Raw genomic sequence first — 23,802 nt, forward strand, 5'->3', positions numbered from 1 at the left:
CTGCACTGGGAGACTGAAGCAGAAGGATTGCTTTGAGTTTGAGGCCAGCCTGAGTGACATAGTGAGATCCTGTTTCAAAGCATCAAAGAGAGAGAGAGAGAGAGAGAGAGAGAGAGAGAGAGAGAGAGAGAGAGAGAGCAAACATAAAATGGAGAAGGGTCCCTCTGTAGAGGTATTTTGAGGGTAAAGTGAGATAATCCATGGGAAAAAATGTAGTATAATGCCTGGTAGGCCATAGGTTTTCAGTAGATTTTTTTGGTCAAGTGGAATGGTATTTGATTTTCATTCTCTCATTACTATTTTACTTCAAGCAAGCCACTTTACCTCATGGAATGTCTTAATGGGACTAATTCTATTTCACAGATTTGTTGTGAAAATTCAGTGAAATTATTAATACATATAAAAGTCAAGCATGATGCTAGGCACACAGTAAATGCTCAATAAATATTGGGAGAGTCTAAATTGGGATATCACTAGGTCATGAGACGTAGATCATTTTCTCAAAGCTGTGCTACAGTACCCCACACACTCCTGCTTCATCATTCATGTGACTGGTCAGACCAATGGGTACAGCCTAAGAAGAAAATCAAGCAAGGTAAATTTGTTCAGATGAATTCACAACCATGGCTTTGTGTTTTGGCTATCTTAACACTGTGTTAACCTCATTTGTGTGACCAATTCCTCAGTCACAGATAAAACAAGTCAAGTCTAGTGATGCAGCAACCTACCCTTCTCCTGAGGAAAAACATTCCTATTCCAACAGTGAATTCTAACACTCCTGGAGACTCTAGCCATTTCCCTTGTCACCTTATATCTGGCCTTATCCTGTGATGTCTTCTAGTGAATCTCTAATGGACATCAAGGTTTGAGGGAGATGTTGAACAATATTCAAAGCATAGAAAGCTTCCATTGCTTGACAGGATCCTTTAGGGGGAAAGAGTAGGAAGAACTGGCCCTCTGTTGAATTTTCTCTTTGCACTCAAATCTAAGTTTTCAGGTACCTCAAAGTGACTTTTAAGCAACTGAATGTCTGTTTCCTCTCTCCACTCTCCAATCCCAAGAGAAGTAGAGAGAGAGACAAAGAGAGAGGGAAAGACAGAGAGAAAGAGAGAGAGAGGCTACTGAAAGAATCTTGTGAGGAGCCCTTACATCCCACTTTCTCCCCAAAACTTGCATTATGTCCTAAACTTAGAAAAAACAGAAAACTTGCTTTGCCTGGAACAATCTTATTTTATTCCTGTTGTCACAGCAAAATATTAATCCTGTTTCCCCCTCAAAAGCATTCTAGCTTGGATAAGTAAGACAATAACCCTATTTAAATATCTCCTTGAGGTAGGTCTTTTGCAAATCAGAAGGGGACCAACAGTCAGAGAGAAGGGGGGCAAGAAGGGAAAGTAGAAATAATTAAGATGTACTATCTACATATACCAAATATTCACAATGAAAGCAGTCATTATCTATCACAAATACATAATAATAAAAAATAAGTAAATCCCTCCTCACTCTTAGTCATGGCTGGGCTACCTGGAATAGGTCCTTTCTCATCAGGCTCATATCTGCTTTCTTGCTAAGAAACCATCTTGTTCTTTAATCATGATTAACTTCTTCAACTCTATCAGTAGGGATTCTATTAAGCGATCCAACTTTTCAAATAAGCAAAAAAAATTTACTGACCTACATCCTAGAGATTGAGGGGAAACAAGTATTCAGCCATCTGATTTGAAAATTTCTTTTGCCACGCAAAATTCCAGTTCGCCTCAAAGTGGTCACTGCCCTTCTTCCTTTTAGTCTCACCTCACTTACATCTCCAGCTACGTTCTTCCTGCTTATAATTCTCAATACCCTCATTTTCCCCCTCCTTTTTCTCCCCTTTCTACCTCCCAAAACATTAGATTTTATGCTCCCAGGCTCTCTATGAAGCAAATATAGTCCATAGTGCCACACCCTCACACTGTAGATACAGAAATGCTTTAAATAAAGAAGAGTGGTAAAAGAAAAACAGAGAGAGGGAGAGATTCGATTTAATCTAAATTTTGTGACTAATTTTCATTAGGTCTCTTGTCTAATTTCTTTTAACCACAAGGAATGTGCGCCAGTGACTATTTTGTGGCTAGATTAACTCTGTTTTGAAAAAAAATCTGAAAATTCTATCTGCTCTTTGCAAACATGGCTATAAATACATTTTGTAAGATACAGTCATAGTACTATTCACAGAGCAACTGGACAGGGATCCATGTTTTCCAGGCATGTAATCACCGTATATTCAAGCTTAAGTTTTATCAGCAGCTGTATGAATGAGCAAACAAGATGGAGGCAGGGAAGAAGCCCAAGCAAGAGTAAAAAGGAACATTATTAGTAAGAAGTTGAAGAATTTATAAACAGAACCTTTCTCAGACCCTTGGAAAACTAGTCTGAGGAGAAGCTGAATGGCATGGTGTGCTAACCTTACAGCCTTGAGACTACACATGTTCACACATATCCATGCACATACATATGCAGGTACATATATATCTGCCTGTGTGTGAATATGTGGGTGAAAAGAGAAAAAATATATCTGTCCATATTGATAAATATGTATGTGCACTTGTGAGTATGCATTTTTAATTGTCTGTGCCATGAGTTCAACCTTAAAGTGAGATAAATTAGGTATAAGTTTACACATATGATGGGTTGTGTATACATGTGTGCATCATAAGTAATGTCTCAATCCAACTTTACATGCTTAAACACATATACAAGTCCACAGATTAACTTATAATGTGATGTCTATGGTGATAATATGGAAGCTTCAAAGCAGTTTTCAAAAGATTATATATATCCTTTCTGTCATGTGAATGTCATCACAAGGCTATGAGGTAAGGATTATGATCCTACTACTGCCCTTTTCATACAAATAAGGAAAGTGAGGCTCAAACTTTGCCCAAATCACAGATCAGGAACTCTGGAAAGCCTGGAATCTAAAACTGAACTACTTGATGTCAGATTCTGTGCCTTACCCTACACCAGTGATGGTGAAAATTTTTGAGCTTTCAGTGACACAAACAGCCTGCTGCAACATGCTTGCCATAGGTTTACCACCACTGCCTTATACAAGTAATTTTTTATTCTTTCTTGTTATCGCACATCTGCAAAGCCATCTTGGAGTGATGAATCAAATTCCATACAAAGGAAGCAGATGTTAGGGCCAGTGCTGTTCTTTCTCTGTTGAGCCATGGCCTTGAAAAGAGTCTTCAGGTTGTAGGTCTTGCCTGGAGATACTGGCTGGGTCCATTCATGGGACATAGATGAGCCCTGGTCTCCTTGAACAAGTGTAAATTGGTGATATCTTGGAGCCAATGGGATTTTTAAGGGGTTGGAAGCTGTAAGAATAGATTTGTTACCACTCTGTGCTGTCTTCTGGTTGGCTGTAGGCCTATCTCCTCCTAAAAGCTTCAGGCTCCCAACATCTGGTCTTGCAAGTACCACTCAAGCCTTCCATGTTTGAAGTATTCTATGAAAAGGGCTAGCAAGGCCTCAATGTGAGTGATGCCATCCTAGGACAAGGTAGCAAATGAATCAATCTGAGATCCTGCTGATCTCCTTTACCTAAGCCACTAGGTCACTTGAGCTGCTTGGCTAGCAAGTCTACAAAAATAGTTTGGACTCTTTAGCCATAAAACAATCACGCTCTTCACCATTTGCATGATTAGAGTCATTATTTAAAGTAATAGAGATATTGATAGTGACTAAAAGGTTTCCATGGTCACTGATTAGAAGTTTTTGTTAGAGTAAACGCTCAGTCCAGGATTTAGCTCAGCAGCAAAAGTGCCTGCCTGGAAAGTGCAAAGTTGTGAATTCTATCCCCAGTTCCAAACAAACAAACAAACAAACAAACAAAGGATGAAGGTTCAGGGAAGATCTTGGTCTCTTAATTATCTAGAGGCAGAAAATTCTCACCATTCTTTTATCTACCATAACTATGCTCAGACATCCCAACTTGTCACCAAATGCTTAACCTGCTAATGTATTAGCTTCCTGTTAGGAGCTCTATTGGGACCTCCAGGTCTTATCTTACCCTATCCTCAGAAGACAAACCATTTCTCCAAGTAAAAGATGGGAGGTCCCAACTGGTAGGGATTTATAGCATTTCACAGGGTAAGCACTTAAGAGCTGGGACACAAAAACTCTGTTGTGGAAGGTGTTGCTTGAGTGTAGATATGTTGCTTGTGAATAAATAGACCATTTGTCATGATTTATGTCAGTGGCCCCAAACCTCATGCAATCATGTGTTTGTGATTGGCTCATTGTCTAGTGGTTGGATTGGTGGTGGGAATGCTACACCCACATAGGGGTAGAACCAGGATATTATGTAAGGGAGGAAAGGTGTGTTTCTCTCTCTTGCCAGTTTACACTTTGCTGTTTGCAGCCAGCCATGAATGGTGGCCCACCCTGCCACTCTACCACTTGGAGCCAATTGAGTATGGACTAAAACCTCCAACAACTGTAAGAAATAAACTTTCCTTTCCTTCATTTTTGGTGTCAGATATTTTATCCCAGCAATGAGTAAAAAGTAACTGAGGCAGAACTTGGTACCAAGGGTGCAGTCATTGCTGTGACTATACCTGATTATGTGGTTCCACAGCCTTTGGAAATGGCTTGTATGGAGAGTTTGGAAAAGTTTGGAGATGTCACTTGAAAAAGTGGCACTGGAACAGCTTAGGCTATTCTGACCAGAGGAGATTCTGATCAGAGCTCAGGAGACAAGAAGGTGGATAAAGAGCCTGCCAGTAAAGACCAAGTTCAGGAGGTTTCTGCTGGAAAGGACTGCACTGCTTGTTGGACTCCAGTTGATGTATGTTATCACTTGGCAGAAAGTTTATCTGCATTTTGCTCATGTCTAGAGACTTTCCCTGAGTCTAAGATTAAGGGCAGTGCACTGATTAATCTTGGAGAAGTAATTTCAAGGGAGCTGGATGTTGAGGTTGTGACATGGTTATTGTTGGGGGCTTTTAGCCAGATTTATGTTGCAAATCAAGAGCAAAAAGCCCAGCAGGATAATTTGAAATGCTGTGAGTTTGACCAGAAGGAAAACTCCAATAAAGCTGTGGATTCTAAAGATAGAGCTGAGACTTTGATTGCTGAGAACGAACAGAGAAATAAAAAAAGATGGCCGGGGGCATCCCAGGAAGAAGCAGGTCTTCATCTTTTGCAGCCTCAGAACTGCAGATGTGAGAGACTTTTCTCAGAGGAGAAAGCTGCAGAGCACCATGCTCTAGAATGGCAGCAGAGACCTCATGAGGTTCCAAAATGGCAGCAGTCATACAAGATTCAAGAATGGTGACAGCCACACCAGGTTCCAGAATGACGGCAACATAGAGAAGCTTTCCCTCACAATCAGGTTCACAGAGCCCAATCATCCAGGCACTTAACTCTTACAGCCAAGAGAGAGAAAAGCCTGCTACTGCTCCAGCTGGCAGCAAACCTTGGCAGCCTACATATGGCACTGATTTCAGGTGCAAAGAAAATACACAAATTCTGAAGATAAGACAGCTTCCACCCCAATTGCAAAAGATCTGGCAGGCCAAGCAGTGAGCCCCTGAGAGGGCAATATATGAAGATGTAAGGGTGAAGCCAAAGATGCAGCAGAGACCCCAGCAGTTTGAAAAAGCCAGGAACATGGATCATGCAATGAAAGCTGCAAAAATCAAGCAGAGGGGGCTTAAGAGAGAAGCTGTGGGAGCTGAAATCCCTAGGAATGCCATGAGGGTGGACTCAGCTAAGCCTTTTGGAGCTTGCAACCAGATTGCTTCAAATGCTGAATGTGGAACTCCAGGACTTAATGTTTGCCATGCTGAATGTTGGACTTGCTTTGTTTCCAATGTTTTGAATTCCCATTTGCAAATTTCAGATAGGAATGCTTATCTTGTGCCTTGCCATTTCAGAAATGTTTAACCTTGTTTCATTTGTACAGGGGGTTATCGTTAAGAGTTTATCATAGATCTTGAGGAGACTTGGAACTTGGACTTTTCAGCAATGCTGAAATTGTTATGACTGTGACAACTCTTAGGGATGGACTAAATGTCTTTTGTATAAAGGATGTGGATGAGTCCTTGGGGGCCAGGAGTGGAATGTGATGGTTTATGTCAGTGGGCCCCAAGCCTCATGAATTATGTACCAAATCTAGCATTTGTGAACGGTTTATTGTCTAGCACTTGGATTGGTGGTGTAAGAGTTTCACCCACCCAAGAGTGGAGCCAGGATACAGTGTAATGGCAGGAAGAAGGTGTGTGTGTCTCTCTCTTTCTGGTTTGCGACTTGCAGTTTGCAGCTGCCATGAACTGCAGCCCCTCCATGCCTTGGAGTCAACTGAATATGCACTGAAATCTCCAAGAACTGTAAGAAATAAACCTTTCCTTCTTTCGTGTTGGGCATCAGATATTTTGTCTCAGCAATGAGTCAAAAAGTAAGTAAGACACCATTCATAGTCATTCGTTCCCTACAGAAATTAAGGAGGAATTTACAAGTTGCTGTGGCCATTGTAAAATTATCCAACATTTGGACTGAGCATGAGTTAAGGGTACTAGTAAAGTAGGACCATTCCAAAATGAAAAAAAAGTATAATGTTTTTGTTTTTAGAATTTAGCAATATGCTGATAGTATTCAGAACCTTTAATCTGATCTTAGACATGGACAACAACAAAGCAACCCAAATGATGCCTTCATAAAGTACGTTTCCCTGAATTCCTAACTGGGTAATGCGGAGCTCCTCTGGGTTCACCTGGGGTCACACATGCTGTTTGGGCCCCACTACACAGACTCATGAGCTGTAGCCCAGTGGATAGATAATAAGAACAGAAAGCATGTATCTAGAACTTACTATGTCCCAGACACTATTATAAGCTGACTAGCTATATAGATACAGATGTATAGGCATGGATATCAACTCATTTAACAACACTGCATATAAGTAATTTTGTTATCTTTCTTTTACAAATGAGGAAATAGAGGCACAGAGAGATTAAGTGCCTTGTCCAAGGGTACACAACTTATGATTGGTGGAGCCAAGATTTATCAACACAGTCTGGCTGCAGGTCAGTGTTCACTCAAGTTGGCTCCATAAGAAAAGGACTTTCAGTAATACTCTATAAGCATACTGCATAAGATACAAATCCCTTTTTCAAATTAAAATTTCAGTTTCACAAAAGTAATCTTAAGGTAGATACTATTTAGAAGATATTTCCAGAGATATTGACTCAGTATATCTGTTCCACCAAATATCTTAGCATTGAGGAATTTGCTCATGTGCACACACATATTTTCTCTTTGTCTCTCTTGATGGAATTCTATAAGGAGATAGGATAGTGACTGTGGCATAGATGCTCTTTCCAAAAATCATCTTTTCTCAAATCTTGGAGAATATATTTTTATGTCCATCAGAGAAGTGTTTACTTCTGTTCACCACCTCACCACTGTACAGGTCTCCTTGGTTTACAGAAACCAGTGGTCCTAAGCACCACTAAGTGCCTAGGAGGTACAAATTTCTCATTGCATAAGTACAGAAATTTGAGATTCTGGAAAGGGAAGGAACTTGGAAGGCCACAAAGACCGCCAATAACTGAAGCAGAACCATACCGTAACTTGTACTATGACTTCCTCTCTCTCTCTCTTCCTTTTCTTTCTTTCTTTCTTTCTTTCTTTCTTTCTTTCTTTCTTCCTTCCTTTCTTTCTTTCTTTCTTTCTTTCTTTCTTTCTTTCTTTCTTTCTTTCTCTTTCTTTCTTTCTTTCTTTCTTTCTTTCTTTCTTTCTTTCTTCTTTCGTTTCCTTTCTCTTTTGGACTCTCTCCCCTTTCTTTCCTAACCGCCTTCCCTCCCTACCTACCCTTTTCTTCTTTTTCCTTTCCTTTCTTCTTTGGTACTGGAGAATAAACCCATGGTCTTCATACAGAGCTACATCTCCAGCCCTTTTAAATTTTATTTGGCAACAAGGTCTCACTAAGTCACTAAGTTGGTCTGGCTGGGCTCAAACTTTTGATCCTCTTACCTTAGCCTCCCAGAGTGCTGGGATTATAGCTGAGTGCCATCATGCCTGTTTGCCTGCCTGCCTGCCTTCCTTCCTTCCTTCCTTCCTTCCTTCCTTCCTTCTTTTCTTCCTTCCTTATTTTTTGGTGCTGAATACGCTATTTTTTCTTGATTCCAGCCAGCAGGCTTTAGCTATGCCCAGATCTTTCCTTCCATGACTCCCATTTCTATGCTCCTGAGCTTTAGGACTCCATTTTTTTCCCAACATGCTTTTTATGACTTCCAAAGTCTCATGCCATTATAAATAAGGATTTTTTCATAGGTGGCTGGATCTAGAGTGTGTGATGCTGGAAAGGATTAATGGTGCAATGCTATTATTAGAAGTGCTAGAATTAAGGGTGTAACGGTATATAAATTAGTCTATTGATTGATTTGGCACCAATCCTAAACCAAGTAGCCTAGATAGAATATAGAAGTGGCATAAAGAAGAGTCTACTGTTGATTGCTGGTTGCCACCTCACTGCTGGATACCTTCTACCTGCCTGCTTTTCGTGGACTATTTCTTCTCTGGGATGTCCCTCTTCCATGCCACTCTACCTTTGAGCCCGTGACTATGGACTGAAACTTCTGCAAACTGGTAGTCAAATAAACCTTTCATCCTTTAACTTTGGGTGTTGGGTATTTTGTTTCATCAATGGTAAAAGTAACTAAGACAATGCTATATATAACAATTCTTACCTACATACTTAAATTTCAGGTTACTACCAAGTTTAGGAAAAATTGTTTTCTAGCTTTCAAGGAGCCCCTGCTGCTTCTATGGGATATGAAATTGAGAGATCTAGGTTCCAGTTTCTGCTTTACCAAATACTACATGCACAATCTTAGACCACTCACTTTCCCTCGGTCTGCTATTTTCTATACTGCAAAATGGGAATATGATTCTTTACAGAGCTCTTCCCCACAGTAAATTTCCCTCTGATAAATACCAACCACAGTAACTCTTCATTTTCCAGATACTCTCAACATGGCACTTGATGTGACCAAAAATGTTGGCATAAGATGAGACTCATGTGAGTATTTTATTTCATAATTGTGGATGCAAAATAAAATGTGTCACCCATAGAGAGGATTATCATCAGTCAGTAGACTTCTCTTTTCTGAAACTAATAGGATCTGAGGGACCATTTGGTACCCAGGGTGAAGGGCTAAGAACTGCTGCTAGTTTTACTCTTTTTACCTGGGCTGCTGACATGAAACAGCAGACGGTGCAGGAGTGGGCTATTCCACAAGCCAATTTCTGGCATCTTATTCTGTGGCCCAATGCCCAGACATCCCCCATTGTAGTCCTCTCCAAATGTCCTCAGTATTTTTCTGTCTGGAGGGATCCAACTCACCTCACTTGCTGAATGGGATGTAATGCCGAACAATGACTCACTGGGCTCCAAGAGGGTACAGATGAAGAATATGAACAACTATAAAACTGTTTAGTTCTCAATTCCTAGTATATAATTGCCCAGTTCCTCACTTATCTAACTCCCTTTCAAATTCCAACTCTACTAGCAAATCTTTGATGATTCCTTTGGTCCTCACATCCATTTATGCTTATCCACATCATAATATGAAAACTGCAATATTTAGTTTAATACACAATTTATACTACTTAGCAGTGATCTGTAGTTGCTTTGATTATTATGTGTTCTCAAAAATTATAAAATTATTGAGGAACCCTTCTACTTCTCTGGCTCACCCAAGGTCAGCCTAACACATAATAAAAAGTTGATGAGGTGAGCCAACCAATTTATTGAATTGGAGGTAGAAGCTATGTAAAAGGCTTGTAAGCAAGGAGAGTTAACCTTTTTGGAATACTTAATGGCTACCATGCTGTATGATAGTTGTTTCACAAGTGTCATATCATTAAATCTCCACATCAATAATGATAGATGTTATTATTATCCTCATTTTCTAGATTAAGAAAACCCAAACTTCAAGGAGTTAAAAACTTTGTTGATGACAGCAGCATGATAAGGCATCTGAATCTAGTGTTGTTCTATTCTAAAACCCATAGTCAAAGACTGGTAATAGCTTGAATGTCCATTAGTAAGGCATTAATTAAATAAATTATGGTATGCCAATGTAATAAAATATGGTGTCACTATAAAAAAGGAATAAGGGCATTATGGATTTAATATATAGCAATATACAAGATGTATTCTGTAGTATAAAATGCAAGATAAACCAGCTGTGGTGGTGCATACCTGTTATTCCTACACTAGGGTGGCTGAGTAGGAGCACTGCTGTGAGAACAAGGCCAGCCTGAGCTATATAGTAAATTCAAGGCCAGCTGAACTACATAGTGAGACACTGTCTCAAAGCAAAAGCAAGATGGAAGACAACGTAGATTATAGTCCACCATTTGTATTTTTAAAAGTATACACATGTAGTTGCTTATACACATACAGAATACTTTGGGAAGGACACACTAGATAACATTGATGGCCCCTGAAGTAGACAGACTTTTCATCATTTTTGAATTTTGTCTTCAATTATTTCTGCAAAGTTGTGCCTGGAAATAAACCTTGGAAAAGTTCAGAGTGAGAGACAGCGAGGTAGTATGCCATTGATTAAGTCAAGGTATGTTTAGTGTACCAGCAACCTCACTCCTTGCATCTATTTCCCAACCCTCTTAGAAGCCAACCTCTACCATAAGCAGCTACAATGTGACCAAGATCATCTCCTTCTAGAGCTTAGAACCAAAAGGTGTAGATAATTTCTAAAATATCCAAAATGTCTTCCAGTTCAGACATTTAAATAACAGAAATTCAAGACAGTGATTGTAGTATAAATCTCAAATATTAGTCTGAAAGAAAGGCTTGGAGATTTTTTGTTGTTTGTAACCAAACACACAACCACACACACACACACACACACACACACACACACACACACACACACAACATTTCCACTCACCATTTCCATTCAATTTGCCAACTAGCTGGTCTTTATGGAAGCTCCCTAAGTGGCCATTGAAATACTTACTCAAAACTGCTACTGTAATTCTCTGTGAAGGCCACAAATACTTGTGTGGCATCCATTCTCTGGGGCTATCCTATCCTGTTTAGAACACTGAGGAAACTGGCTCACTCCAAAGCTGATACAAAGGAGCAAGGCTCTTTCTATGGTTAATGTCCTCTGGCCCAGACCTTCTGACCCTAAATATCCCTTTCCTTCTTCCTCACTACCTGCAGGAGAACAGAGGCTCTGCAAGAGACCCTAGGGAGGAAGTGACACCCTAACTTCACTCTTCCACCCCACCCCCAGAAAATCCTACTTAAAAAAGAAAGATTCAGTCCTTGACTCAGAGGTTTGTAAGCTTCTGCCAAGTGCTATAAGTATTTTAACATGCCTTGTTTCCTTGAATGTATATGACCCGAGATCTCTTCCCTCCTCTCTTTGAGCTCTAGAAGAGCTGGGGAGCAAAGAAAATACAACCAGACCTTACCTACAGGACACTCAGGCCAAACTGTTGAAGAATTCAGAGGGGAGGTGGAGAAGAAATAGTGAGTAATGGGAGGAAACATTCAGAGAAAAAGATAATGATTTCATTTGTAGAAGCTGGAAAAGGATAATAGTAACAATATCAACCACTTTACACTTTACAAAGATCTTTCATATGCCCGCAATCTCGGCAATCTCGCTTTACCCTTCACAGCCCTACCAAAATAGATACTTTTGTCTCATTCTGTAGATGAAAATACAGAAGCCCAGAAAGACCAAGTGGTTGTTCATGGATAAAACAAATAAGAAGAAACAGTTTCTCTTTTTTGTATTTAAAGATTATGAGACTTTTGTACACAGACTGGGTAGAATGAGATGGATAATTAGAAAAATATGTGGTATTATCATGAGACTGCCCATCTTTTGTTTACTGGAACTCTTCTTAGTCACCTCTTTATTCCTTCCTTAGTCATACAGATATTTAGAGGTTACACGAATGTAAAAACTGTAGTACTTTCCCTTGGTAGTTGCTCCTATATTGTGTGATATCTAAAGGCAGAAGCTCTAGGTTCAGATTGTCTGAGCCCAAATTCTGGCTCTGCCCCTGTTTGCCATATGAACTTGAAAAAATTCTTAACTTCTGTGCTCCTCTTCCCCTATGGAATGTAGAAAGTAATGGTACCTACCAAATATAGTTGCTGAGAATTAAACTGAATTGCTACATAGAAAGTGTTTTGTAGAATGTCTTACACAGAGTGTTAAATCAATGTTAGTGATTATTATTATTATTATTATTATTACTATCATTATTAGGGTGCTTGGCACAAGACAGGAGCTAAATGTTAAAGAAATCCTACTGTGGAATGCAGCAGAGGCAGCCATCTTTGGGCAATGTGCTTGATATTTTTCCCAGTACCAGGGAGGACTTATCGGAAGTCATCTCCATTCTTCTACCCAGGTCCCCTTGAGATTAGTGACAACCACACACACAAGGAGCATGGGCCCTGAATAGAAAAAGAGTTCTTTTGTTTGTGAGAAGCTCAGTGACCTGAACAAGTGATTGAACAAGTAACCTCAGTCTCCTAGGCATCACGTTCTAAGCAGCTGTGCTAATTGATCCAGGCAGACATCACATGCTCACTTGTACACACAGATATACAGGCCTCTGCTACTTTAAGCCTGACTCCATAGTCAGATGGGAAGAGACTTCTTTCAGATAGAATATTCACAACCTATGGTTTTAGGAAAAGTATGTGTGCGTGTGTGTGTGTGTGTGTGTGTGTGTGTGTGTGTGTGTGTGTGTATCTGTGTGTCTATATGTCTTAATAAAGCCTTTTCTCTAGGATTTATTCATTGAATTCCAGGTGAGACAGTTTCTTTCAAGATAGGAAATGTTATTTTATTATTTACACAATCTGAAAAGAGCTAATAATTCTGTTTTTTCAAAATGCAACAAAACAGAAAGATACTGACAGAAAAATATCTGCAGTCTCCTGGGAAATTGGTGTGCTCAAAGGTTGAAATGACATCATTTATGTATTTATGGAAATATTGATCCATGATCAGCTGTTTATTCTTCGGGAAACTAAAGTAAATCTTGCCAATGACAAAGTATACATCCAAAGAAAAGGAGAGAGAGCTTTATGTCTGATATTTAATTAGTGTACTCGCAACTAAGCCTTAAGTGAAGCTGAAGTTGATCAGAGACTATGGACATCCAACAGGTCCTTCTCCAAGATCATGAGCAACAGTCCTTCTCACTCCTACCACAGTGCAATTCAAGCAGCAGCCCTGAGTTATCTATAAAATTGTCCTGCTTTAAGTCCCCTAAAGGGAACCTTTGTATCACATTTAGTAATCTTGGTTTACTTTGTAGCCTGAAGTAAACCAAGCCAAGGCTGTACTGACCATCCACTTCTGAGAAATGAGAACAAGCTGTAGGAAATTAAATTTCAGGAGAAGAGTCCAAACCTAGGCCTGAGTAAACACTTGCTTAATGCTGTTGAGGATCAGATTCAAGTACTAAGAAACAGCAGTATATAGACCCACTCTACTAGGTTGCAGCAAGCTAAGTTGCGGGTGTTCTCTTAAGAGGTCCAGCTCTCTGTAAGAGAAGTGACTGTATTGTCAGAGTTGTCTTTATATACTGGGTAAAATCTTTTGAGTTTTTTAACTATATATTTGTGTACAGTCCCATTGTCTTTAGATACAAATGAACAGGAGGAAATAGGTATCTGTAGGACTTTCCTAATTTACCTTCTTAATTTTCTAACTCTTCCACACTCCCATTCAAGCAACTTTACATTTTTGGGGGAGGTACTGAGGATCGAACTCACGACTGCAGGCTTGCCAGCAGTGCTAGGCAGAGACTTATGCCACTGAGCTAAATCCCCAGCTACAATTTTTTTCTGTACCAGAGATTGAACTCAGGTCCTCACATTTGCCAGGCAGACACTTAAGCCGCTCGGCCAAATCCCCAGCCAACTCTACAAAGTTTCATTTGTCAGAATGAGTCAAAACTTCCACTAGGATGATAGTAAAGAATAAGACATCACACAATTCTGGAAAGAAAATGGCAGAGCAAGAAATTTCACATAGTCAAACCCTCTCATCCTACAGATAAACTGAGGGATCAAGAAGTGAAATGTCTGCTCAGTCACAGAACAAGTTAGTGCCACAAGTTTTCTAACTCTTAGGCACTGCCTAGCTGGTATCACTAAGATCACCAACTTGGGGGTTCAAATCTGGCATTTTTTGATTAAATGGACATTTGAGGCCACTGGAGAGTGAGCTAGGATTTCAGCTTTAACAGCTACCCAAGTTCAAAAAAGCATCTTCCTGTCCTAATATCTCATTTTCACCCTTCCAGCATGAATCAAAGTCACAGTTTGGGGCCAGGTTTGATTGAGGAGAAAGCAGGGGAATGACTTGAAAGTTATCTAGCCAATGATCCTGTGGCCTGAAACTTTACATTAAATTGTAAGCCAACATGATCTAGCTATGCTAGATAACAGACAAAAGCCTTCAGTTAGTCAGGAGATTGACAGCTTTGCTCAAAAGATACCTTAATCCCTGAGCCAGCAATTTAATGGTAAATCCAGAGACACATTGAAACAAAGATGGGGAGGAAAAAATAACCTACTTTTCTTCTGCTCCACCCATCCTTGGAACTTTTATTGCACCCAAAGTAGAGTGGACCATTTTTCCTCATGCCTAGAAAACTCTGTCTCCAACAGAGTGTTCCATTAGCCTGAATAATCCTATGCTAGTAGTGAACCTCCCCTACCATTATCCCACTTGCTGGTAAGGACTATACTACTCTTATCTTCCCTCTGGAGCTTGCAAAGGTCGTGCTTATAAAATGAACAATGAAAAATGCCTCTCATCATATTTTATGGTTCAGTGTTAGACTGGTAGTTGAGCTGGAAAATGTAGGATCATGGGTTTACTCTGGAGTACTTTCAAAGACTTCAGTTTGGACCCAATGTTAACTGTTTCCTGTTCTGCCTTATCTCCTGAGCCCCCAACCCTAATACTATCCCCCATTTAGGATTTTAGTATAGATCTGGGGGCTTGCAACCAATACCACTTTTCTTGTCTTTCATCTAAAAGGCTTCACTGTCATTCTAAGAAACCATACTAGGCCTAAATTTTCCACAAAATTGAGTAAACTGCAGCGTGGGTAGGCAGAAACATTTGGAATCTCATGATCTAAAAGGTGACTTGGGAAAGCTGAGTGACTCAAGAAAGGTAGTACTGAGCATGAGATTTTCTGGGAATTCCAGAATATGGTAAGATGTTACTGACTTTTCCAAAATAAAAAACTAAGGCATTCTTGAGAAACTCCAGTATCAAAATTAACTTTAGTGAAGTCAAGATATGCCACAGTAAGGGCCCAAGCCAAAGTATTCTGAGACCCTGGGGACATATACAAAATTCTTTCTGTTTCTTCCTGACCTATATTCTCCATAATATAAGCCAATAATCTCAACTATTCAGTGAACTTGGTCTGTGTCAGAGTACATACTAGCCACACCATTGCATAGACCACTGCTCTCTTCCAGCTGCACTGTGAGGTCTTGACCGGAAAGTCTTAGTCAGCCCACCCCTTGAGTCCCCTATGATCACCCACTTTGAAGTCTGTTCCTCAGCAGTAAATCCCTTCCTGGTAAAATAGTGGTATTTCCAAGTTTTATTACACACACTATAAGGCCACAGCTCTAGGCCTGCTGGAAACACATAAACACCAGGGGGCATAGCTTCAGCCCAGCCTCCATTTCTTACATTCAAGTTACACCCAGATTTACCACTGACTCCAAATGCTAACAGCTTCCTTTCAACCACAGAGCAAGGCTCAGCAGGTATCCTATGTCTCCAATTAGTAACCCAGACTGCAGTCTGAGTCCCTACTTTAGCTGTCTTCCCCAGGCCCCTGAACTGCATCAAAGTAGGGAAAAGGTGGTCCCAGAGATGAGTATGGCAGCAATCTTCACCCCAGAAGCTGTTCTACACAGTCCAGGGAGCTCTCCACTTCTCAGGAGCCCTGGGTAGTTGTGAGGTTGCCTTGACAGTCATTGCACCCTAGAACTCCCTTCAAGTGAGACCTGCATAACATGACTATGCCAATGGGCCCAAGAGCCCCAAATCCCCTTTTAGCAGGATAATACAGGGAAGTTGCGAACCAAAAATACATGTCCATGGTTGAGAACAGTGCAAGAGGCTCTCCAGAAAGAATCTACAGATGCATGCCTCACAATTCAAGGATTCTATGTTCACTTAACTTCCAAGTCCCCTCAGATGCAGACATAAAGTGTTGAAGTTTGGCAAGAGGAAAGAAACCCTCAGCTCAAAGGCACTACAGAGAAGAGCCAAGTTTTCAAGCTTGGGACAGTGGAGTGGTAGAGTCATCCTGAGGAGCCACAGTGGAAGCTAGACACAGAATCGTAATTTCTCAACTTGGTCACCAGACCTCTCACTAGAATTGCTAAGGGACTTCTCTGGAAAAGCCAGATGGCTTAGCTCACAGGCCCTCTGAATGCGAGGAGTGTGCATGCTCGGGGTCTTACAGCCACTGACCTGGAGAGTGAAATCTATGCCCCCAATCTTGCTAGTTTTAGCAAAGTAGATCAGGTCAGTCCCAAGCCAAGGTGGGAGTGGCGAGGCGGGCATTCAGACTGCATCGGAAACATAGAGGCACCGGTGCCTGGGAGGCCACTGCTTAGATTGGGGGTGGCGCTGAGGGAGCTGCTGAGCCCAGTCTGCCTGCCGCCTCCGCCCCCTTGGCAGGAGACCTCGAGACCGCCTCCCAGCCGGCTTTGGGGCTCAGCTCAGAGGGCACCAAGATCTACTCATTCCCCCAAGGCAACAGAGGACAGGCAGGCCCGGCTGGGCCTTAACGACTGCAGTGAAAGAGACAGGCTCACACCCCAACTCACACACTCTCACTCTTGCAGACATGCATGCCTCTCTTGTATTTCAGTCTGAGAAAAGAATCCCCCATATTTCTAATGTGTTTTTGACAGAAAACACCTCCTCTCCACCAGAGGAACTGGAGCTGCGCGAAGATCCGCAGTACAGTGTTTCTCTCTGAGCCCGCCCACCTCCCAACTCTCTCTAGTCATTAACCCCTCCAATTGTGCAAATATTTTTCTCCATACACATACAAGCAAAGTACTTTAAACAAATCCAAAAGCTGAGTCTGGCTTTCTCTCAGAGCAAAAAAAAAGTTCACTGCTTTCTTGTGATCAATACATGTCCTGGTTCCCACTCCCAGGACATCTTGGTCTTAGTCTTTACAGCACAGGCTGCCCAGAGCCCAGCAACCTGAGCCCTAGAAAGGCCATGGACAGAGAGCAAGGGAAAGAGTAGCAGGGGCGCTCTAGTGAGGCACTTAGGACCAGAAGGTATGAGGGCAGCAGTAAAAGCAGGCAACCTTGCCCAGAATGCAAAGTGGGGTGCCTGGGGCCACTCACCTGCTTGGAACTCCACTTGGCGATTTTTCTCTTTTTCTTCTTCTAGCAGCATGGAGTAGAGGATCCCAACAGAGTTATGGATACCGAAGATGGAGCCGTTGCACCAGGTGGCTGCAAACACGACCATCCAACCGAAGCCACCTTCGGGAGGCTCGAAGCCACGCATCGTGCCACGGGTCTCTACTGTGGGCGTGGGATCGGGTTCATGCACCGACTCTGGCTCAAACTCTAGCTCCCGCAGAGGTGCGGGGTCCCGTAGGGGCTGGGGCTCTGATGGGGGCACTGGCACAGGCACTGGTTCAGGCTGAGGCTCAAGCTCGGGCCCTGACTCTTGACTACCCTCCGGCTTTTCTTGCTCATGGTCTGCCTTCTGCCAGGGCCCCTTGGCTTCCTTGCTCGCTGAGCTTTGCAGCGCCATCGCGGCCGGGGACTGTGGCTGCTTGGGCGAGAGGAGCCGCTGTTTGGCTGGTACTTGTTTCTGCTCCTGCTGCTACTGCTCTGAACGTAGCTGCTGCTGCCGCTGCCGCTGCCGCCGCCGCTGCCGCTGCCACTGCTGCTGCCGCTGCCGCTGCCTTCTTTTCTGGGTTCCGCGCCCCAGTTGGCCAGCCCGTCCCGAGACAGACGGTCCCACGAGCCTTCTCCTCCTTCACCACCCGTTTTCAACCCCCCCCTCCTCTCCCCATGTCATCTCTCTCCTCCCCCTCCTCCTCCCCCCACCTCTTCCTCCCTCCACAAGCAGCCGCTACAGCCTCCGCTCTTCTCCCTGGCCCTTCCTCCTTCTCTTACTCGTCTATCTACTCCAGCAGCCGCTTCCTCCTCTAAACTCTTCCCAAATGCTCAATCCTATTGTCCAGATGCCCAGTACAGGAAGAATTAAAATAGAAAAAAGGAGCACAGACTGTCCTGTTGTCCTGCCCTCTCCTCTGCACAGGCTTTAGAACCGGCATTGATCAATCCTGAGTCTCCAAATTACACCCTGCTTGTTTTCGCTCCCACTCTCTTCTTTCTCACAAGCAGCCTGCGACCGAGGTGGCCCTAGGGACCTCAAGAGAAGAGCAACCCAATGAAGGACCCCACCCTGCCTTCAGGAAACCCTATCAAGCCTAATCACTTAGGCTTGAGGGGGGTGACCTGGACAGGACAGCCAAGGTTTCGGACAGAGGGTGGGCACAATCCTCTGGAGCCCCTGGCTGGGGCCCTCACTGACCTGCTCACCCTCCAGTCTCCCCCAACCCCCGCCCTTCCCGGCAAATCCTGGCGGGGCGGGGAGGGGAGGAGGCTACTTCTCAGGGAGGCCCGCCCCTCCGGGCAGTCAATCAGGGCTTTGTTTGCGCCAACCTGAAGCCCAAAGCAGCGGCAGAGGGCTGGGTCTGGGCCCGGCCGGTGGGCAGAGTCTGGGCGAGGGGCCGGGCCAGAAATGGCACCCGAGGGGCCAGGCTGGGGCGGGAGCCAGAGCACAGTCCTGGCCTTTCTTGGCTCTGTCACTGACTAGGGAGAGTGAAACGGGTCGGGTCAAGCTGGCAGGTTGGGCAAATGCTGCCCCGCCCCCGACATCCTGGCTAAGCTGGGCCCTCGGGTGCTGGAAACTCCAGGGAGCCTTAAGTGGAAGGATGTCTTCCCACCACCCACAGTGTTCCCTTCCTCTCACCTCCTCAAGTACAGAGATGTGGGAGCCCCACCAAATAAATGTCCCACACCCAGTTCCTACATCTAGGGTACGGGAGAGTTTTTCCCCCAGAAAGACTGTCAAAAGGAGAGTAGGATGAGGACTCTGTCCTGCAGGCAGCAGGGCTCCCCAACTGAGTGCCTGGTGTGCCCACCTTCTGCCCTCATCGTAGGACAACTACGGAAAGCTCGGCTTCCTTTAAGGAGCTGCACGTTTAATGCACTAAACATGAGGCCACAGTGTTGTTACTGTTACTCAGCTCTCCTCATCCCCTCCCCATGTCAAGAAGGCACCTATCTTCCTGCTAGGTGAAAGACTACATGCCCAGTGGAAATGCCTCTCAGGGTTACCTGGCCTCTTTCAAAGCCAATGAACAGTCATTAAACACCTGAAGGCTCAAGAAGCTGAGGGTGAGAATACAGTAAAGGCATCCTGAAGGGTTTAAATCAGCTAAATTCATAGGTCAATGGATGATGCCAGTCAGCAGAGCAGGCATTGTGCAAATGCATAAGGCATATTCCTTATTGCTCCCAGCTAAGTGTTACTGCCAGCTTTTTGCAGACACAAAATTCAAGCAAAACTGAGGTCAAGGCATTTATTAGTCCAAGATCTTGGGCTTTGACTTCAAAGACAAACTAGAATTCAAGGTACTCCATACAACAAAGACCTCATGGTCCTCCCTGTCTTCACCATATGAGCCTAGAACTTAATGCTAGAGGAAGGAGACAGAGAAGAAAAGGCAAGATCTGGCTGAGATATCCAATAATAGGTTTCTGGAGGAGGTGATATCCAAGTTGGGCCTGGAATAATGGGAAGGATTCTAACAGGTTGGGTAGGAAGAGTTCCTTGCTTGGGAGCATTCTCTGAGCTCAAAGCACAGAGACATAGAAGGACTCCACTCATAGAAAGAGGGAAGAGAAAGCTAATCAGTACAAAAAGTTCATATGCATGCTGCCTCTCCAAGGGAACATTTGCATTTTAAAAAATATCCACACTGTTTCAGCCATGTGGAATGACAAAAAAATCGTGGACATAATGGGCACTGGGGCCTAAGGTTTGGTTTTTTACCCAGGAATCTCACCACATATTTGGCTGATTGTTGCCCTAAAGGAGTACTAACCATAGTATCCACTTGTAGGGAACCTAATTGAGACCCTAAAAAGTGTTATTTTCAACACTAGAAGAATAAACCATGGAATTCTGAATCTCTTCTGAATTTTTACTGTGTAGTTTCTACTTCCCTATCGTTTAAATGGGTTTGGAGATCACTGAAATAGGGACAACAGTTGCCGATGACACCCACTGAGAACGGCCTGTGAGCACAGCAGTATGGTGAATCTTCTATATATATAATCTATATAATTTTCATTATAACATTGGGTCAAAATGACTTGTTCCTATTTTATAAATGAGGAAACAGACATGCAAGAGGTTAAGACAGTTAATTCTACAAGGCTAGTAAGAAGTCTACAGGTATTTTTGCTCATTTTTCTGAGTTTCAAAGTATGTGCGTGACCCAGGAAACAAGATTATGCAACCATCATCCCATCATTCTAGCAACACATGCAGTACCTACCATTTCTACCCTTTTTAAAAAGTATGAGTGCTGTATAGTGGCTAGAGCACTGGCATCAGGAAACCTAGGATCTAACTAGGTTCTACCATTGTGTGCTTATATATGTGACCATAAGCAGTTTGTTTTTCCTTTCTGAGTCACAGTTTATCTGCAAAATAGAGTTAATGCTTATTTTGTAGAATTAATAAATGCCATGCTGAGAAGTACAGGCTTTATTCTATATATTCAAGTGCTACAGTTTGATTAAGTGTCCTCAAAGGCCCATGTGTTAAGGCCTTGGTCCTGAGCCTACAGGTCTATCAGGAAGTAGTGGAATCTCTGAGAAGTGAGGCCTACTGGAGGTAGTTAGGTTGCTGGGGTATCCCCATGAATGGAGATATTGATACCCTGAACTTTTCCTCCCTCTCTTTCTCTCTGTGTCTGCCTGTCTTTGTCTGTCTCTGTCTGTCTGTCTGTCTGTCTCTCTCTTTCTACTTCTTGGTTTCCACATAGTGACAGCTTCTCTGCACACTCTCTAGTCATGATGTACTGTGTAACCACAGGCCTAAAAGCAACTGGATCAAGCAAACACAGACTGAAATGGTAAGCCAAAATAAGAACTTTTTTCCTTATAAGTAGATAATCTTAGATATTTTGTCACAATGACAGAAAACTGACTAACAGCAAGTTTGCCACAAAAGGCTTTTGAAGAGTGACTTCTGAGCTGTGTCTTAGAGAGAAACCTGGGGTGAAAGTGAAGAGCATGGCTTGTAAAGATTAGAGGTAAGGACAACAGACATAAAATCCCTTCAAATACCTAAATTAGAGTTGGTCAATAAACATCACCAAAAGCAACAGATCTTTAGAGAACACCTATTATGTATAGACTCATCATTATGCTCTCAGCAAGTAAGTGACATGTGACTCCTGTAGCCCCTTATTTCACTTGTTTATCTGTGAATCTTGAAAAACCAAGGGGAGATCTCCAGTATATACTGTAAATGGGAGAATTTGCTTTCACCCTGTCCCTAATAGAAATGAACCCACAATGGAATTATTACTTATGCTACTGATTATTCAAATGAGAGAGCAAATCAAAGCAGTAGTTTCCTAATCTAGTTGCACATGAGAATCACTTAGAAAGTTGTATAAAAGTATTAACTCTTGTTTTTGCAGTACTTCAGGTTGAACCTAAGGCTTTCACACTGGGTTACATTCTCCAGCCTATTTTATTTTTATTTTTTATTTTGAAACAGGATCCCCCTAAATTGTTAAATGGTGGTCCTGAACTTGAGATCATTCTGCCTTAGCCTCTGAGAATGTGCTAGGATAATAGTTATGTGCCACCACACCCAGTTTAAATACCCACTCTTGAGTCCCACTCCACCCTTGAATCAGAATATCTGGAGGTAGGACAAAAGAGTACACAGTTAATCAAGATCCCTAATAATATTTAGGTACAGCCAGGTCTGGAGAAAACTAGCCTGGGGCCAACATGTAGCTCAGTGGCACAGTGCTTGCCTGGCCAGTACAAGGCCCTGAATTTGACTGCTGGTACCGAAAAAAAAACCTCAAAACAAAAAACGATTACCCAAAATTTGGATCCCAAAGATTAGTAGAAGTTCTCTAAAAATATCTCCCAAAATTTTAGGGATCTAACATGATGATGCCAACTTTAAATGTTGTCATGTAAGGCCATGTACCATTACTATCATATCATTATTAAGATTATATTTTAACAGCAAAGTATACAAAATGTACAAAGAACACAGTCTTTCACTGAGGAAAGTATTTCTTGAGAGAAATAAATTGGCGCCAATTTTTCTCATGTGTCAGCAGGCTGATGAAAATGTTATAGGTAGTCATGAATGTGTGTGTGTGTGTGTGTGTGTGTGTGTGCGCGCGCGCGCGCACGTGCGCTTGGGCGTCCTTGGGCCAAATGACCCCTAAAATCCCCACTGTTGCTTAGGTTCTCTAGTTTAGTTCAAATGCACTCCCTTGTGTTGGGCTTTTCCTGTTTTTCAAAAGACTTTTGTAGCTTGAATGGAATTCAATAGGTCATTCATAATCCCATTATTCTGTGTCAATAAATACCTGAGGGTAGATATCATATTTAGATTTTTCTCCAAAAGGTTAGTATATTTTATCTCCTTTGTTTACTTTTATTTATTCATTTTTATAAAGGTCACTTCAAAATTCTGATGACACATTATCACCTTGGAGTCAAGAGTCAAATGGGATTTATTGTAAAATGGAACTAGGGTACTCTGGTAACAACAGCAACAACAACAGCATGCAAAGACAGAGAAGATTTTAGTTTCTTTATGTCTCAGTTACTTTTTATTGTTATTGAGACAAAATACCCAATGTCCAAAGTTAAAGGAGGAAGGATTTATTTAGCTTACAGTTTTTAGAAGTTTTAGTTCATAGTTGGCTGACTCCGAGGCAGGATGGCATGGCAAAGAGGCATTGCAGAGGAGAAGTAGTTCACAGCAGGCAGAAAGCAACAAAGCACTGAAGCAGTAGAAAAGCAACAAGTGACACCAGAGGCCCCCTTTCAGTCTCTTAAATTTTATCCAGAGTATATGCCCTTAGGTTGGATAGCACTCACACCCAGGGATGACCTTCCCATTACCTACACCCAGAATTGTCCAAATCAATCAGTGGACTAACTAGTAATCATGCGCTCTTATCCTAGCATCACACACAATTCCATCATCACATCACCTTTGAAAAGATCCAGACACCTCTGAAAATTTCCACCTATAACTGCATGAGGCTTTGAGGAGGGACATCTAAATACAAACCATAACATTATCCATAATCAGGAAGAGTACATTACTGAAAAATGAATTTGAGCAATGATGCTTTCTGATGGCCAAAATGGAATCATGAAAGAGAAACGATATTGGAGAGTCTGATCTCAGCTTAAGCCAGAAAGCTATTCATAATAATAGTTGCATTAAAATGGATCAATTGCTACATGTATCAAGCCTGCTTTCTGAATGCCAAGGAAGCAGTCTGCTCAATAGTTAATCTATTATTAGAGCAGTTATAGAAGGGAAAAGATAACAGAAGCAGTGGGAACATTATGGAAAAAAAAAAGAATTAACCTTC

The 23,802-nt window shown here is 42.2% G+C and overlaps 1 protein-coding gene across 1 annotated transcript in view; it reads right to left on the reverse strand.

Annotated features, from left to right (window-relative positions):
• Slc16a2 (solute carrier family 16 member 2) overlaps nt 1-18,130 on the reverse strand; it is a 292,431-nt gene extending 274,301 nt beyond the window's left edge. The window contains exon 1 of the mRNA XM_005004172.3: nt 17,465-18,130. Coding sequence (XP_005004229.1) covers nt 17,465-17,882 — 418 coding nt within the window. The 5' untranslated portion in view covers nt 17,883-18,130. The remainder of the gene's footprint in view (nt 1-17,464) is intronic.
• Between the last annotated feature and the right edge of the window lie 5,672 nt (nt 18,131-23,802).

This window comes from Cavia porcellus, unplaced genomic scaffold (genome assembly GCF_034190915.1).
Source record: "Cavia porcellus strain 051 isolate PalLab524CR breed Dunkin Hartley unplaced genomic scaffold, mCavPor4.1 scaffold_3, whole genome shotgun sequence".
Lineage (NCBI taxonomy): Eukaryota > Metazoa > Chordata > Mammalia > Rodentia > Caviidae > Cavia > Cavia porcellus.